The sequence below is a fragment of the Plectropomus leopardus genome, chromosome 19, assembly GCF_026936395.1.
Source record: "Plectropomus leopardus strain MGB_pleo_1.0 chromosome 19, ASM2693639v1, whole genome shotgun sequence".
NCBI classification, from domain to species: Eukaryota; Metazoa; Chordata; class Actinopteri; order Perciformes; family Serranidae; genus Plectropomus; species Plectropomus leopardus.
In genome coordinates, this window is record NC_142194.1 from 4,495,193 (window position 1) to 4,510,000 (window position 14,808).

The 14,808-nt window shown below is 38.6% G+C and overlaps 1 protein-coding gene across 1 annotated transcript in view; it reads left to right on the top strand.

The window, feature by feature from the left end:
* The window catches only part of myo1d (myosin 1D), a 115,557-nt gene that overhangs the window by 23,491 nt on the left and 77,258 nt on the right, over positions 1 to 14,808 (top strand). The window contains exons 6-11 of the mRNA XM_088069905.1: positions 103 to 198; positions 875 to 991; positions 2,381 to 2,584; positions 3,019 to 3,164; positions 3,570 to 3,684; positions 3,834 to 4,004. Of these exons, the coding sequence (XP_087926031.1) occupies positions 103 to 198; positions 875 to 991; positions 2,381 to 2,584; positions 3,019 to 3,164; positions 3,570 to 3,684; positions 3,834 to 4,004 (849 nt within the window). The remainder of the gene's footprint in view (positions 1 to 102; positions 199 to 874; positions 992 to 2,380; positions 2,585 to 3,018; positions 3,165 to 3,569; positions 3,685 to 3,833; positions 4,005 to 14,808) is intronic.

The window sequence follows — 14,808 nt, forward strand, 5'->3', positions numbered from 1 at the left end:
TAGTTTGCACTGCATAGTAACCATGTGGTGATGCAAAAACACAACAAAATGCCTGTTTGATGTGTCGTTAGTGAAGCTTGTGTGTGTTTGCTCCTCTTTCAGCTGCTCAGAGGAGCTCCAGATTCCCTGTTACGCTCGCTTCACATCCAGAAGGACCCGACAGCTTACAACTACATCAAAGTTGGAGGCCAAATTAAGGTGGTTTTTACGATTCAGACACATACAAAACAAAAAGAAAAGAATGAAAAACTCTTAAAATAAAAGTCTTAGAGAGCTTCAGATGTGAAGTTTGTTTGCAGACAGATAAATGCATCAAGTGCACGACTTACAGATGTTTCCTCACCGCACGTTTACGTGTTTTTAAAGCAAACCACACAATATTTGGGGTAAGAGTGTAAAGTATCACACACAGAGAAGGTATTTAAGCCATTGTCATCTCTGTGTTATTGTGCAGAGGCGTGTTTTCTATTTAGACCTCTGCTGCGAGTCGACGTCTTTGCACGAGCTTAATGAGTCGGAACAAAACCACTTGACAGCAGCAAACAGCCTGATGTCATGGAGCACAATACGAACAAACAGCTGAGGCGGCGGTTTGTACTCCGTGTGCCTCAGCGGCTCCGATTTTACAGCGAAGCATCACAGTTCAGCACCAGTTTGTAATTTAATTAACTGTGGAAATTTGATATCCCAGCTGGATTAATTAGAAGAGACAGGGAGAGGCTGTGACTCCGGGACAAAACACAGCAGGAAAAACCAACAAAATGTCCTATTTTTAAAAATAAAATGTTGAAAATCTTGCTTTGAAAGCTTGCTTAATGATTGAACTTTAACTTTCTTTCAATAATTTGTTGCTATCCTTCTCTTTTCTTTTTAGTCTTCTATCAATGATGGAGCTGATTTTAAAGCCGTGGCCGACGCCATGAAAGTGATCGGCTTCACAGGGGACGAGATTCAGACTGTTTACAAGATCCTCGCCACCATCCTACATCTGGTAATACTCGATAATATCAAAATCCCTCCCCATTTACCCGCGCCAGCTGTGTCCCAATACGGGAGATACTGTGTGTAGATTTTAGATGAATGAGCGCCATGTTGGCAAAGCGGACCCGAATTCTTGCCAAGATAGAGAGTGAGGATTAGAAAATGCACCTGTTTGTTTACTTTTTGTTTCTTTTTTTCACTGAGTAGGCTGTCCAGACAGAAGCAGTAATATGAGGGTAAAAGTTTTTTTTTAACAGATCTATAATTTCCTGAGAATTTCCAAGGATGTTTCATGTTAAAAATAATGTGATTTATTACCTATTATAGAGGAAATAGAGCTCAAACACAGTTTAGTTCATAGACTGTATATAAAGATGGATGACACGTCTCCATTACTTTCCACACTGCGCAAAAATGAAGCCAAATAAAAGCTGCAAGCGAGATTTATTGGGGAATAAGCCGATTAAGTATTTGAATACTTTTTACTTTTTTAATTGACAAGGAGCAAAACTATTATGTTCTTTAAAATTATTCATCTGCAGCATATGCTGGTGCTCTTTTAACAAATATAAATCTACTTTCACAAACATAACATGCTTCACTTGATAACATTTGTATTTAATTTTCATTTCGTTCAAGATCTGTAATGCATCCCAGGTCTATTAGTTTATACACAAATCATGCTCTTCCAGTCAAATGTTTAGGGCCAAAAATAACCTGCTACCAGGAAATATTCAAAAATTGTTCAGGTGTTTACAGAGGTTACTGTTAACTTATTCGGTTTCTTAATATTTATTTTTTTACTTGTTTATCTTCCTCTTTTTTCTGTAAATCATAATTTAAAACTGTAGATATTTGATTTTGGGTATGTGCGTGAATGCATATATGTTTAGTTAATTAGAATAAAGGTTTGAATTAATAAGGAAGCTGAAAAATCAAAATTCAGTGACTTATGAAGACGGGCTGGGATTAAATAAGGTTGTACTTCTCCTCACTTCTTTTGGAATATGTAACCCAAGTCATCAAGTGTTTGACAATTTCTTTTGCCTTTTTATTGTTTGTAAATATTACTTTTTTCTGTCTGTCTGCTTGTTTTTGAAATAATTTCTCTATTTTCTTTATTACATGTTTGAAATTCATTCATTGTCGGTAACCGCTTGTTCTTTTAAGGGTCGCGGGGTGTTAGAAATGAATCCAATCAAAAATCAAAATTTATTTTGGTTTATGCAAAGATTCAAACCACCTGCATGATGGCGTTAGCGATCTTAATCTTTGCTTTAAACGATGAACAAATCAGCTGATGAGGGTTCACAGTCGGCTGTGACAGAGTGAATAGTACATTAAATGAAGTTATTTTTATTTGAGGTGAATCGTCCGGTCTATCTGGCTTCTCTTCCAGGGCAACATGACATTCGGGGTGGACGGTGATGTGACTTTGATAGAGAACACAAAGCTGGTGTCTGTTATTCGGGAGCTGCTGTCCACCAAAGAAGAAAACGTGGAGAAGGCGTTGCTCTACCGCACCGTGGCCACGGGACGAGACGTCATCGAAAAGCAGCACACGGCACAAGAGGCCAGCTACGGACGGGACGCTCTCGCCAAGGTTAATGTTGTGATGATAGAAAATTACACGTTGTCGGTCGTCTGTTAGACGGAGCACTTTCTGTGTAGCGGGCTGCACAAAAAAAAAAGAAACAAAACAACACTGGCCAGCTGACGCCTGGAAGGTTGTGACATTTCACTTTGTGCTCGGCGATATTTTTACCACAATTCACACTGATTCACACAAGCATGAGTCACAATGTTATGACACCAGACAGAGGCTGGAGACTGTGGAGGAAGAGATATGTAGGCAGTTTTTAAACCAGCGCTGTGGGCCGCGAACAAAAGTCTGACTCACTGACACGGTGACATTTCTCTTTCTGAGACCCGTCTGTGCTACACTGCTCTGTGCTCTGTGCCTTTGAGCAACGCACTTGCTCACCAGCTAGCAGCCAATTAGTCTAATAACCACTTTAAATATTTCCTCCTCCTCAGGCCATGTACGAGCGCCTCTTCTGCTGGATTGTGGGACGAATCAATGACATCATCGAGGTGAAAAACTACGACGCCAGAGTCCACGGGAAGAACACCGTCATCGGGGTGCTGGACATCTATGGATTTGAGATTTTCCAGAACAACAGGTGTGGATTAGACTTAATTTCCCGCCAGTAAAAAAAAGCATCAAAACATCTGCATCTTTATATAAAATATTTGTTATATTATTTTCCACATTTGACATTTTAATTTATTGGTTTTAACTAGGCTTGGGTGGTATCTGTTTTTTCATACCTTCCTGGCATCTAATTGATATACGGTATATAACGGTATTTATGAAAGTCATTGGAGCATCATATATATATATATATTTTTTTACAGTATTGAAAATCATACTTTAGGAATTTCTAAATACCCCAGATTAACTTAATACCTTTATACTGCACAAGCCTCATTGTAACACATCATGAATTACAAGGATTCTATATAGTTCGAGTAAATGTCTGCATCCAAAACTTTAACACAGCATTCAATCTCCTGTGTTTCTGCAGCTTTGAACAGTTCTGCATCAACTACTGTAATGAAAAGCTGCAGCAGCTTTTCATCCAGCTGGTGCTGAAGCAGGAACAGGAAGAGTATCAACGAGAGGGCATCCCCTGGAAACATGTAAGAACGACTATTTTATGTTTCCAGGTTTTCATTTTAATCTTTGAGCTTTGACTTTTTAGCATCACAAAGATTTCAAAGAATTACTTAGACATTTTGATATATTTCTGTCATCTTAACACAGTGTCTTTTTTTATCCTCTGCAATAGATTGATTACTTCAATAACCAGATAATTGTGGATTTGGTGGAGCAGCAGCATAAAGGCATCTTCTCTGTGCTGGATGAAGCCTGTATGAATGTGGGCAAAGTCACAGATGAGGTTTTCCTCCAAGGACTCAATGGCAAGCTGGCCAAACACGCCCACTACACCAGCCGCAAGGTAGGAATCATTACACCCAAATCTGACTTGATATTTTGACATGTGGAGAGTACATGACCTGAGCTGCACGTTTTCTGCTGCTTTGACTGAAGTCAAAAATGCTGTCCAGCGTTCATATTTGATGAGTTTGATTCTGGTCTGTAATCTGTGTGGCACATCGTCAGGGTGGCTGTCGGTCCTTAAAATGTCTTAAATACATATTTACTAAATTCTTTTTTTAATTTGCACAATGATGCATAGTTGACTTAATTACATAAAATGTGCAATAATTTTTGAACTTCTGAAAACAGACAAATTCAGTTAACATCAGTTTCTTGATCAGAGCTAGTCATCTGACAGAAAGTTATAGGCCAAATATTCTGATAAGTTATTTTTCAAACAAAAATGCCAATCAGTTCATGGTTCTAGCTTCTCAAATGTTAGAATTTTCCATCTGTCCTGAATATATATTTGGCATTTGCACTGGTTGTCAGACAAAAAAAGAAATTATAGCTGGCATTTCACAAGTTTTCCATATTTTATAGATCATATGATTAATCAGTTGATCTTCATATAATCAGCAGATTTACCTAGAATTAAAAATAATCATTTTTTGCAGCTGCAGTATCAATTCTGTGCATTTCGACATTGAATGATGATAATAACAAAGTTTACAATGTGCTTTGAAAACAAGACAAAGCAGAAGAAAGAAGATAAGATAAGATAATCCGTTATTGGTCCCACAGTGGGGAAATTTCCAACATTGCAGCAGCAAAGGGATAGCAAAATAGCAAGATAGAAGTGTTTCTTTCAGAGGCAACGTAAGTGTAAGAGCCAAACAATAATGCCAAATTAAGGCCAGAAAAAAAAAATTAAAGTAGAATTAGGTCAATAGGTCTGAGGCAAAAATGTATAACAAGGAAAATGAGATGAGAAATGAGTTCATGACCAGTGATTTTATCACACATTCCTGGCCATAATTTGCACTAATAATTAAAAAAGCAAAACAAACAAACTTTAAAATAAACATCAGGCAGTAAATGGGATCCTGGCGGTGCAGCGTGTCGCTGTAGTAACCTGAGAACAGCAGAGGGCAGATTACACCGTGCAGTAAGTAACCATTAGAGCCTGAACATGAGCCTGTTAGTTTTGATAATCAGGAAAGCTCGCCGTCTAATTCACTGTAATGGTCCGTACGGTCAGACAGAACATGAGTCAGTTTGCTCCTCCAACGTCCACAGTTTCTGTTCGGGATCAGATGACTCGGAGAGGGTGAAAGTTGTTTGTCGTTGCTGATCTGGGGTCAGTTCCTCTGCAGATGTTGAACAGCTGATAAGCTGACTAAAAACCACAGCTGTTGTTTTTTTTAAATGACTGCAGTTTTCTGTGCGAACACAAGGGGGCATCAGCTGTCAGAGAGAGGAGCTGTCCGAGTCTGACTCAACACTTTGTACAAAGTGATGTCACTGTTAGCCAATGGGAGCGTACAGAGCTGGAGCTGTGTTTGTGATGGGTGTTGGAGGCAAGAGGGAGGGAGGAAGGTGAAAGGGAACATATTTACAAATTTATGAGGAGAACGGAGCCAAGAACTGGGACGAAGAGAGGGAGACGGTGATGCAGTGGAAAGAAAAACATGTGCATACTGTACATTTCTGGTCCGTGTACCGTAGAAAAAAATACTTAAAGCAACAGGCAAAGAGGGAGGCTGCCTGTAAACTGCATGTTCCTGTGGGATGCAAAGAAAAATATTGAGCAGAAACATTAAAGGTCATGGTGAATAAAGCACACAATGCCACAGGAACTGTGAATAAATCGTGGTTGAGTCAAGATGAAGCAAAGATTGTGCTGCAGGGCGTATTGATCCGTGACGCTCCCCTTTACGCCCATCATCTTGGAGTCGATGTGCTCCCTGCTGTCGCCCTTCTGCTGCTCCCTGACCTTACTCCCCTTGACTTTTAAAGACTGGTGAGACGATGGTTACAGTGATCCAACTGTTACATCCGGGGGCCAATATTAGTATGAATCAATATTAGCCAGAGATCCTTTTTTTTCTTTTTCGGTACAGTCTGGAGTCCTGTTGCCAGGCAACATTCACATAATGGACTTTCTAAGGAAGTAGTGTGAGTAGTTGGGGGGCTTGAGTGGATCTCCGGGGTATATTTGGGAGGAATAGACAGTGTGTTTTTACATTTAAATTAACACTCATGAAAGTTCATTTGCTCATTGTTCATTTGAAGCTTCCATATTGCTACTATTGTCGTCAGTCTGTAATGAAATTAATGTGTTTAAGAGAAAGAAAACTGATGAATTACTGGGCCATTTATTATCTATAAGCACCACATACACACTAATAAATGGGTTAAAATGCACTGTGATGTGGTTGCATGTGGTAAGCAGTTAAAAGGGCATCTTGAAGTGTTTTTTTATACACAGTATGTCAACAATGTTGTCAGCTTCTCCTATGAAGATATGTCAGCGTATATTATTACTAATGTGGGTGCCACAGAAAAAGTTGTAGTTATTTTGAACATTATATTTTCAGTGGATTTGCACGAGACCAACTTAAACCAGGTAGACACGTACAGGTAAAATACATGGCAATAAAAAAATAAAAATAGAACACAAAGTAACATTACAGTAAATGAATAAATTATGATTAGAATAGGTTTTAAGATAAATAAATGAATAAATAAAACAATAGATAAATAGTGCAATAAATTAGCAATTAAATTTAATTACATTTAAGGAAAATTGGTTTAATGGTTAATAAATAAATTCCACAATAAATTAGTAAATTTTACAATAACGAAATAGTTCATACAATAAATGCATTACTTAAAAATAGTACAATACACCAAAAATTAAGTATTATGATTAATTGATTAACAAATAAATACCACAATAAATCAATAAATAAATACTACATACATTTAAAAAAACAATATAATCATTAATTAATAAATAAAATACAATGATTTTATAAATACAGTGGTATACGATATGCCAGTCTCTTATATATATATATATATATATATATATATATATATATATATATATATATATATATATATATATATATATATATATATATATATATATATACATATATGCTTGCAGATATAGCCTTTAAACAAAAATCTTGGGAATAATAAAAGGACTTCAATCCTAGCCATTTTAACTTAAGATAGGCTACTAATTACAGTTATTGTAAAAAAAAAAAAAAGCAGATTATATGCATATAGTTATGTTACCTTTCTGAAAATTCATTAGAGCAGTCTGAGCATCAGAGATGGCTCACTGTACGAGCACATTAGAGGCTCATGGGCTGAATAAAACCTTGAACTTAATGTTCATGTTTTTGTGGTTCATGGTGATTGATTATTGTCTGTGGACTCATGTATATTAGACATTGATTGATATTAGGTTGATTAATTATGATGGTGAGTAACAGTCCCATATGGACATTAATTGAAAAGATGTAGCAGGGGATCTGTCACGTCTAATTTAGATTTTCTGTTTGTTATCAGCGCCCCTTAGTGGTCAAAGTAATATCTGCAGTCTTTTTTACCCTTTGATATTCTGAATGCACCTGTTATTGTAATTTGTGTGAAATTATTGTAAATCAGTGTTTCTCCAAACACTGTTTGATGTATTGGATCTCATTTCAAGCATTTGCAAAGATTTACTTTTGTGTGCTGGTGCTGGTTTACCATTATTGCTCTTCTCAGGTGTAGAGTCTTTATTTTTATTGCTTTCCATCACATTATGAGTTGGTGTAGTGTAGTGCAGTCGAGCCTTGAGATTTTTGAATTACATTAAACCAAAGAGAAAAAAAAGAAAGAAATACTCTCTCTGTATATTATTGTGACCCAAAATAGACATCCTAACCTACACTCATGATGCAAATTAGCTCTTGGGAAAGTTCTGAAAATTTCAAGGCTGTGAGAGGGTACAAAGTGTACGCCAGCCCTGCAGACTTTAAACACCCACTGTGGCTCTGCAGCCTCGTAGCTCACATCTCCTCAGGTCTGTCTGCCAGGATGAAAGTGTGAAGGCTGGAAAAAAAACACATGAAGTGAGAGAGAGAGATGGAGAGAGGAAGGGAGGTGCACAGGGAAGAGACTGGGAATTAAATGTGAGAGGAAGTGAGATGTGCACATCAAGGGAGAGGAAAGGGTTGAGGCGTGTAGAGAGGGAGACTGAAAGTGAGGGCTAGAAATATAGTAAAAAATGACTGCAGCACCTGTTTTAGTATCATATTGTACAGATATATTTCTTTATATAACCAATGGCTCAAATGGGTCGCTTGTAGTTACAGAACCACAGCTCCCCTAGTTTGAGACTTTTATAGCTTATTGTTTGTTTTTCTGGTCCACAAACTTCGCTCTCATTTCCAGCAGCAGCAGGCAGCTGTTTGCAGTGAAAACGCCTCAATAAACCCACTATGCACATTCCAAATAGCATACTGTCAAAGTTGGAAACAAGTTAGTGAACCCAGCGAAGCCTTTAGCAGATAAAAAAGACACTTGTGGAGACAAAAACAGTTAAAAAGGAGTGTGAGTGTTAGAAACACAGCTCCGAATAAAAGCTAGTGTTTGCTGGATGTGTGAAATAAGCAAATCTGCTAACGCATTCAACATAACAGCTATAAAGTGTTAGATACATACAGCTTGTCTTCTTGCACCCATATGGCCAAAAAACTCAATTTATGCAGCTTTGATAAACAGTCGTTATTGTTAAGTGCTCAATTTTTTTTAGCTCTTAAGCTCCAGTGCCCAGCTGATATAAGAGTGTTAACTGATACATACAGAAGTTATAGATTTACTCATACATTTGTGAAGATTATCACTGATGAAACTTTATGTTAATACCACATTATCGGAGGCATTAGTTTTAAAGGTTTTTGGAATTTAGAGCCATCCAGTGGTGAGGTTGCAGATTGCAACCAACTGAAATTTCTCCCATGTGCCAAGAGGACAACTACAGGTGCTGACGCAAAAAAGGTTAAAACGTGTATGGCTCTAGCTGGGAACAACATGGTCGACTGCTCCGTATGGCTCATTCTACGGAAACATGACAATTATTAGTTTCAAGTGATTACAAAGGAACAAAACATAGTTATGAATATGATATAATATATCCCCCTCAAATCATACACACTGGACCTGTAAAGACATTGTACTATGTTGTACAAATATGCTTTTTTAAACAAATTTATAGCCTGAAAACATTTTTAAAGTTCTTTTAAACCAACCCCCAGGGCTGTAAATGAGCACGGAATCCAGCACGGAAGTGCCAAAAACTGCAGTTTCCCTAAACTTAATGTCATCCATTATTAAAGGTTGGCTGTTTTGAGTGACAGGTGGATGCATCCAATAACAAGCTGCTGCCACGACTACAGCATTGATCAGGTTGATCAGGTGTGTTTTCAGTTCATGAACATTAATTGAAAAATTTTGTTCTGTGTTCGATTGTACTAAAAGAACCTCTAAAATGTAAAAGTTTTAGTTTTTGCTCAAATATTTTTTGTTTTTAATGGTTTTAGCCTGTTTTGTGCGAGCAAAAATTTGACATAGCATTATTAAATTTAACCATAGCTGCAGATGCACTGTGCTTAGTAAGTAGCAGCTAGCATTAAGGTTCTTGTCCAAATTTGGCCACTTCCAGACCCAAGAATCCAAGAAGGTGACGGCCAAAACGCCAAACTTGAGGCTTCAACATGGGAGTCCTCAAACCAATGGGTTTTTACACATATTATTTAATACAGTCTATGGTATATAAAAACATCGAATTGCAACACACACGAGCTTTTATTCAAAAGAAAGCTCTGTATTTATTTCATTCATGTAGAAATTGGCTTCCTGAGTGGAAATGTCAAGTATCAATCTAATTTAAGAAAAAGCTGGATTCCACAGTGAAATATTTGAAGCAGTCAAGCTTACTCTTATAAAACTGATGCAGCACAAACTTGAGTTAGTTATGAAGAAATGCAGCTCTATAAAAATATCTCATGCACAAGGTCCAACATAGTTGCCGAGCAACCCCATCCACTTTTATAGTTGAATGGAAACAAGAAGAACTATCAATCAGACCTTGAGTGGAGGTAGTTTTGTCAAGCCGCCGTTTCCAGTGTCAAGAATGAATCTTACTTACATCCGTTCCTCACTGCCACCACAAACACAAACAAAACATTTACACTGAATATCTGCACTGTGGCGCAGAGATTGATGAGCGTCACTGCTGAGAATTGAGGAGAGATGCATAAGAAGAGTCTGAGTCAGAGATCTATTCTCGGAGATGTTCCTGTAACACAATCTGTGCGTCTGCCGTTATGTTCTCACCTTCCTTCCTGTACTGAGTGATGCTGGGCTCTGTGCTTACTCGGTACACCCTGTCCATCCATCCATTCATTCATTCAACACATGATTGCATGTGCACAGTAAATCACACACCCACGTTTAAAAAGTAGAGAGAGTCTTGATGTAAAACTAGGCCATATATGCAGCAGAAAGATGCAAATACTTTTGAAATTGGTTCTATGTGACTAGACAAAAAAAAGGCCCTGTGGCGTTGGCTTTTGCTCAAAAGGTAGAAAACGTACAACTACCAGAATGCATTGGACCAGTAATGCAACCTTGTCCTTTGGACACAATAGTGCCCGAGGAATGTAAAAGCTGAAAAATCATTAGCATCTTAGCACAGAGCGCTCCAGGGATGACGCTACCCTTGTCCAAATTCCTGTGGGATTTTTCAGTTGCATTTTGGGACATTGCAGAAAACAAACAAATGATACTTGCACGTTTTGTTCAGTAGGATAATCTTCACAAATGAACACCACTTTCAGGATTTTTGAAGCCTAAATGCAATCGGCAGAAGTAAAACGCTAATGCCAGGCTGCAACACACTACACAAGAGTTGCCTCGCCACCGTTAAAGTGGCGAGGCACCGCTGTAAAGTGTTCGGCGGCTTGCCATGATGATGTTCTGTAGTCTCATTTAGCCACTTGTTTTCAACTGTCTTTTTTAAGACACAAAAAAGCTTCAAATTTGACATACTTTAGGTCATAATACAAAATGTAAGAGTCTCTTAAGCTTATTTAAAAACCAATGACCCGCTGACTTTGAGACGAGGGAACTGGAGGCGCTAAAATGCCAACGGATTTCTGGGTTTTGCTATTAAAATGTGTTTCTGTAAACATTTTAGGCAAGACGGACGAGTGTGTCTCTTGATTAGCTGTATACTCATGGAGTCTGAGGTGGCGGCATGGTCGGCAGGCAATACAAAGTACAGCCTGTAGTTCGAGTAACAGCACCAAGAGCCAGCGAAATACCACCAGATGACGAAAATTACACCATTTGGTAGTATTTCACCAGAGGGGATATCTACATGGAGGAAGGTTTACTACAGGTCATCAGGACATACTACTCATATTGTTTTTGATGGAAAACTGGTTGAAAATTGGCAAAGTGTCCCTTTAATGACACGTGGCTTTCAAAATGCACAAAGCATAATTGCACACATGCCATACGAAGAGGCCTATGTTGCAAAAAAAGACCTTATAGATCAAAAGCAGGGGAGGAAGAGAAGTAGATCTCTCAGAGATGCAGTCTGTTGTGGCTTCTAATCTGAGCTTCCACATCTCAATATGTCATGTTGCTTTGCAGTCTGGTGATGAGAAAGTCTTTTTTTTACTGGCTTCCAGGCTTCTCAGGCTTGTTATGAATTAATCAGACGCTTTTGATGCACGGGAGCCACGGGCTTGTTTACAGAGACGTCTTAGCTACAGGGAGACTCTGATGTGCTGCGGATGACGCTTCGGTGTCATTTTTTTGTGCGTTAGTGCAGTTGAATCCGTCAGTTTCCGGTTGTTTTCCGTCAGATTGTGTTTGTTAGCCTCCTCACTGTAATCACACTGAAATTAAACTAGTTTCATAAATGTTTTACTCTTGTTGACCGACAGTAAACTGCGCTCTTGTTTACTTGAGTCATGCAGTGTTTTGTTCTGTTTTTAGGTCACTGCACCACGACCAATCTGGCTGCTGATGTTCTGTATTTTTCTTATTATCTTGCTGCCTGGTGATAGATTTTTCCTCAGTGCACAGCTGCACTGCAAAGTTAACACACGAGGTTGAAGATAGCAGTTGACTTTAGAGCAGCACTGGTTAAAACACAACACATTTAATAACACTGATCACAAATCTGCAAAAAATACAACAAAAATGGTTCTTTAAAAGTATGAACTTATTGTCACATTAGTTCTGTTGTCCTTCGTGAAGGGAATAAAAGTAACATAAACATAAAGTACAACACAGTTTTTAATCTAATTCTGTTCAGTAGTGAAAGAAGTATTTGTGCTCTAGTAAAGTGTAAAAATACTCAAAAAATACAGCTGTAAAATCTTTCATATATGTTCCACAGTGGATGGTCACAATCTTCTCTTTGCCCATATATATGTGTGTGTGTGTGTGTATATATATATAATGTTGTCTTACTGGCCTTCTGCCCTGTTGATTTAATCTTTCCAGATGTGCTTTTTCTATGTTTTTACTGTTAATCATTTGCTGACACAGTGGCTCTTTTCCTGGCAGCATCATTTCCTGCCTCTCCCTCAGTTTTTTTTTCTTTGGCACTCCCTCCTCTCTGTTATCCTCACTTCCTTTGTCACTTTTTTTTTTTTTGATTTTCTCATCTGCCTCTAAATTTACTTTTCACGAGCAGCACGTGGCGTGTGCAGGTGCAGCATGCTAATAGGATGTGATGTGTGTGCCCTCCGCCTGCTGCCACATGTATTTAATGCATGTAGGGGGTCTGTGTTAAATGGTTAAGCTTTCAGAGGCCGTGTGTTGGTGACGCTAATCGCTGCGTTCATTAGCTGCAGGCAGGCGCAAGGTCAGCGGCAGCAGCAAGGACACATACGAAGTCTGATTGATGCCTATGTGAGCACGAAGCAGCGGATTTAGTAGCCAGCAGTTCAGTGTGGGGACACTTTGATATATTCGTGTGTTTACGGTGAGAATGTAGCTTGATACTTAAGGTTTTAATACCCTGACAGCTGCCACTCAGTGCACTGGGCATGAAACCCAAAATCCATCTCCTCATCTGCTGCTTGGATTCGCTCCCGTGGAACCCACTGTGAGTTCCTGACAGGTTTGGAGACAGTCAGACGCTGCTCGTCGGGAGGTCTCTTGGCTCGTGTACTCGCAATGTTTGGTCCTGAGGCTGGAGAGCAGGAGGAGGTGACAAACAGGATTTTTGGAAAGGTGCAGGAGAGGGGTGGAGTTAGGGAGGGTCAGATTGATGTACTGGGAGTTTCAAAATAATGTGTGATCTTGATCCAACAGAGAGAAATTTACCAGCCAATGTTTTTCATTTAGTCTGCGCAGAGGGATGGCTGAACTGGGTGTGCTGTAAAGCCGTCTTCACATATATGAGATTACAAATTGACTAATAAGGGAAATGGTTGAGTTTGTCCTGCCTAGTTGAGAGACTAATGATGGATCATATAATGACTTTGTCTTTTAAAAGTCCCATATAATGCTAATTTTTAGGTTCATACTAGAATTTATTTCCATGATTTGATTAAAAAACACATTATTTTTGTCACACTGTCTGTCTGAATATATCTGTATTCACTCTGTCTGAAATGCTCTACAGTAGGGCCTGTCTCTTTTAGCGGCCCATCCCGAAAAAGCCAAGTGTGCTCCGATTGGTCAGTGTTTCTCAGACTTTTACATTCGCACTCTGTGTATCTGTACACCATCACTGCAGCCAGGGAACAACAATGGCACTGTACTTTTACTTCATAAATGCTGCGTTCATGTGATGCCAGAACGGTTGATGTCATAAATAAACTCTTCTATGTTTGTATTTATGTAATTTCAAATGTGCATATTGATAAATATCATGATACAGTATTGATTTACTCGCACTTGCCTAATAAACTCAGAAATATTAATGCGATACAGCTACCACAGTTTAAATACTGTAGTACAGCTGACATATTGATATTGGCTCTTATACATGTTTGCTCTTGATGTACAAGCTACGTCGATCATTTTGGCTTGATTTGGCCAAGTTATTTTTGAAAATGCAGCTCTTTTTGATGGAGTGAGCACCACAAACCAACCATTGCATAACAGTTATAATGAACATTATTGGCTGTTCTCTGGTTGATGTGCTCTCAGCAGCTGGTTTCTGTATTCTGCCAAAAAAAATGATAAAGTGAAATAAACCACCACTCTGTAAAACCGTCAGTTTTTTAGTTCAACTGGGACCAAAAAACAGAGAGATTATCAGCTGATTACCTCACACCAATTTAAGAATCTCCCAGTTAATTTGTCAGAAACGTTTAATCAGCTCAGCTTGTAAACATTAATTAGGCTGCCACTAAATTCTGTCGTGTTTCTGCGTCTCAGCCAACTAAAGATGATCAGACATCTTTCAGTTGAGGTTCAGCCTTTAGTTTCTTACCAATATTGAACCCCAAACTCTGATTTGATGAGTGTATTCAGTTCTTGGCCTCTGCAGAGGGCTTTTTTATTTAAAGCTCATCGCCACATATGTCCTGAATCCATGTTTTATAGTTTCCACACCGCAGTGAATCAGGCAGAGCTTCAGTTTCTGCAGTTAAAGGGATCGCCGTGATCTGTGTCTTTTCTCTGCAGGCAAAATCTGAAGACATACGTCACAATAATAAGTGCTATAGGTGAAAAATGTTTGTGTGGAAACATCTTATCTTCACTTCCTGTCACATTAACGCTGAGTGCTGCTGCAGTGTGTACCTGAAACAGTCAGTCCAACATGTTCTTGTTATTTTCTGTCTTTC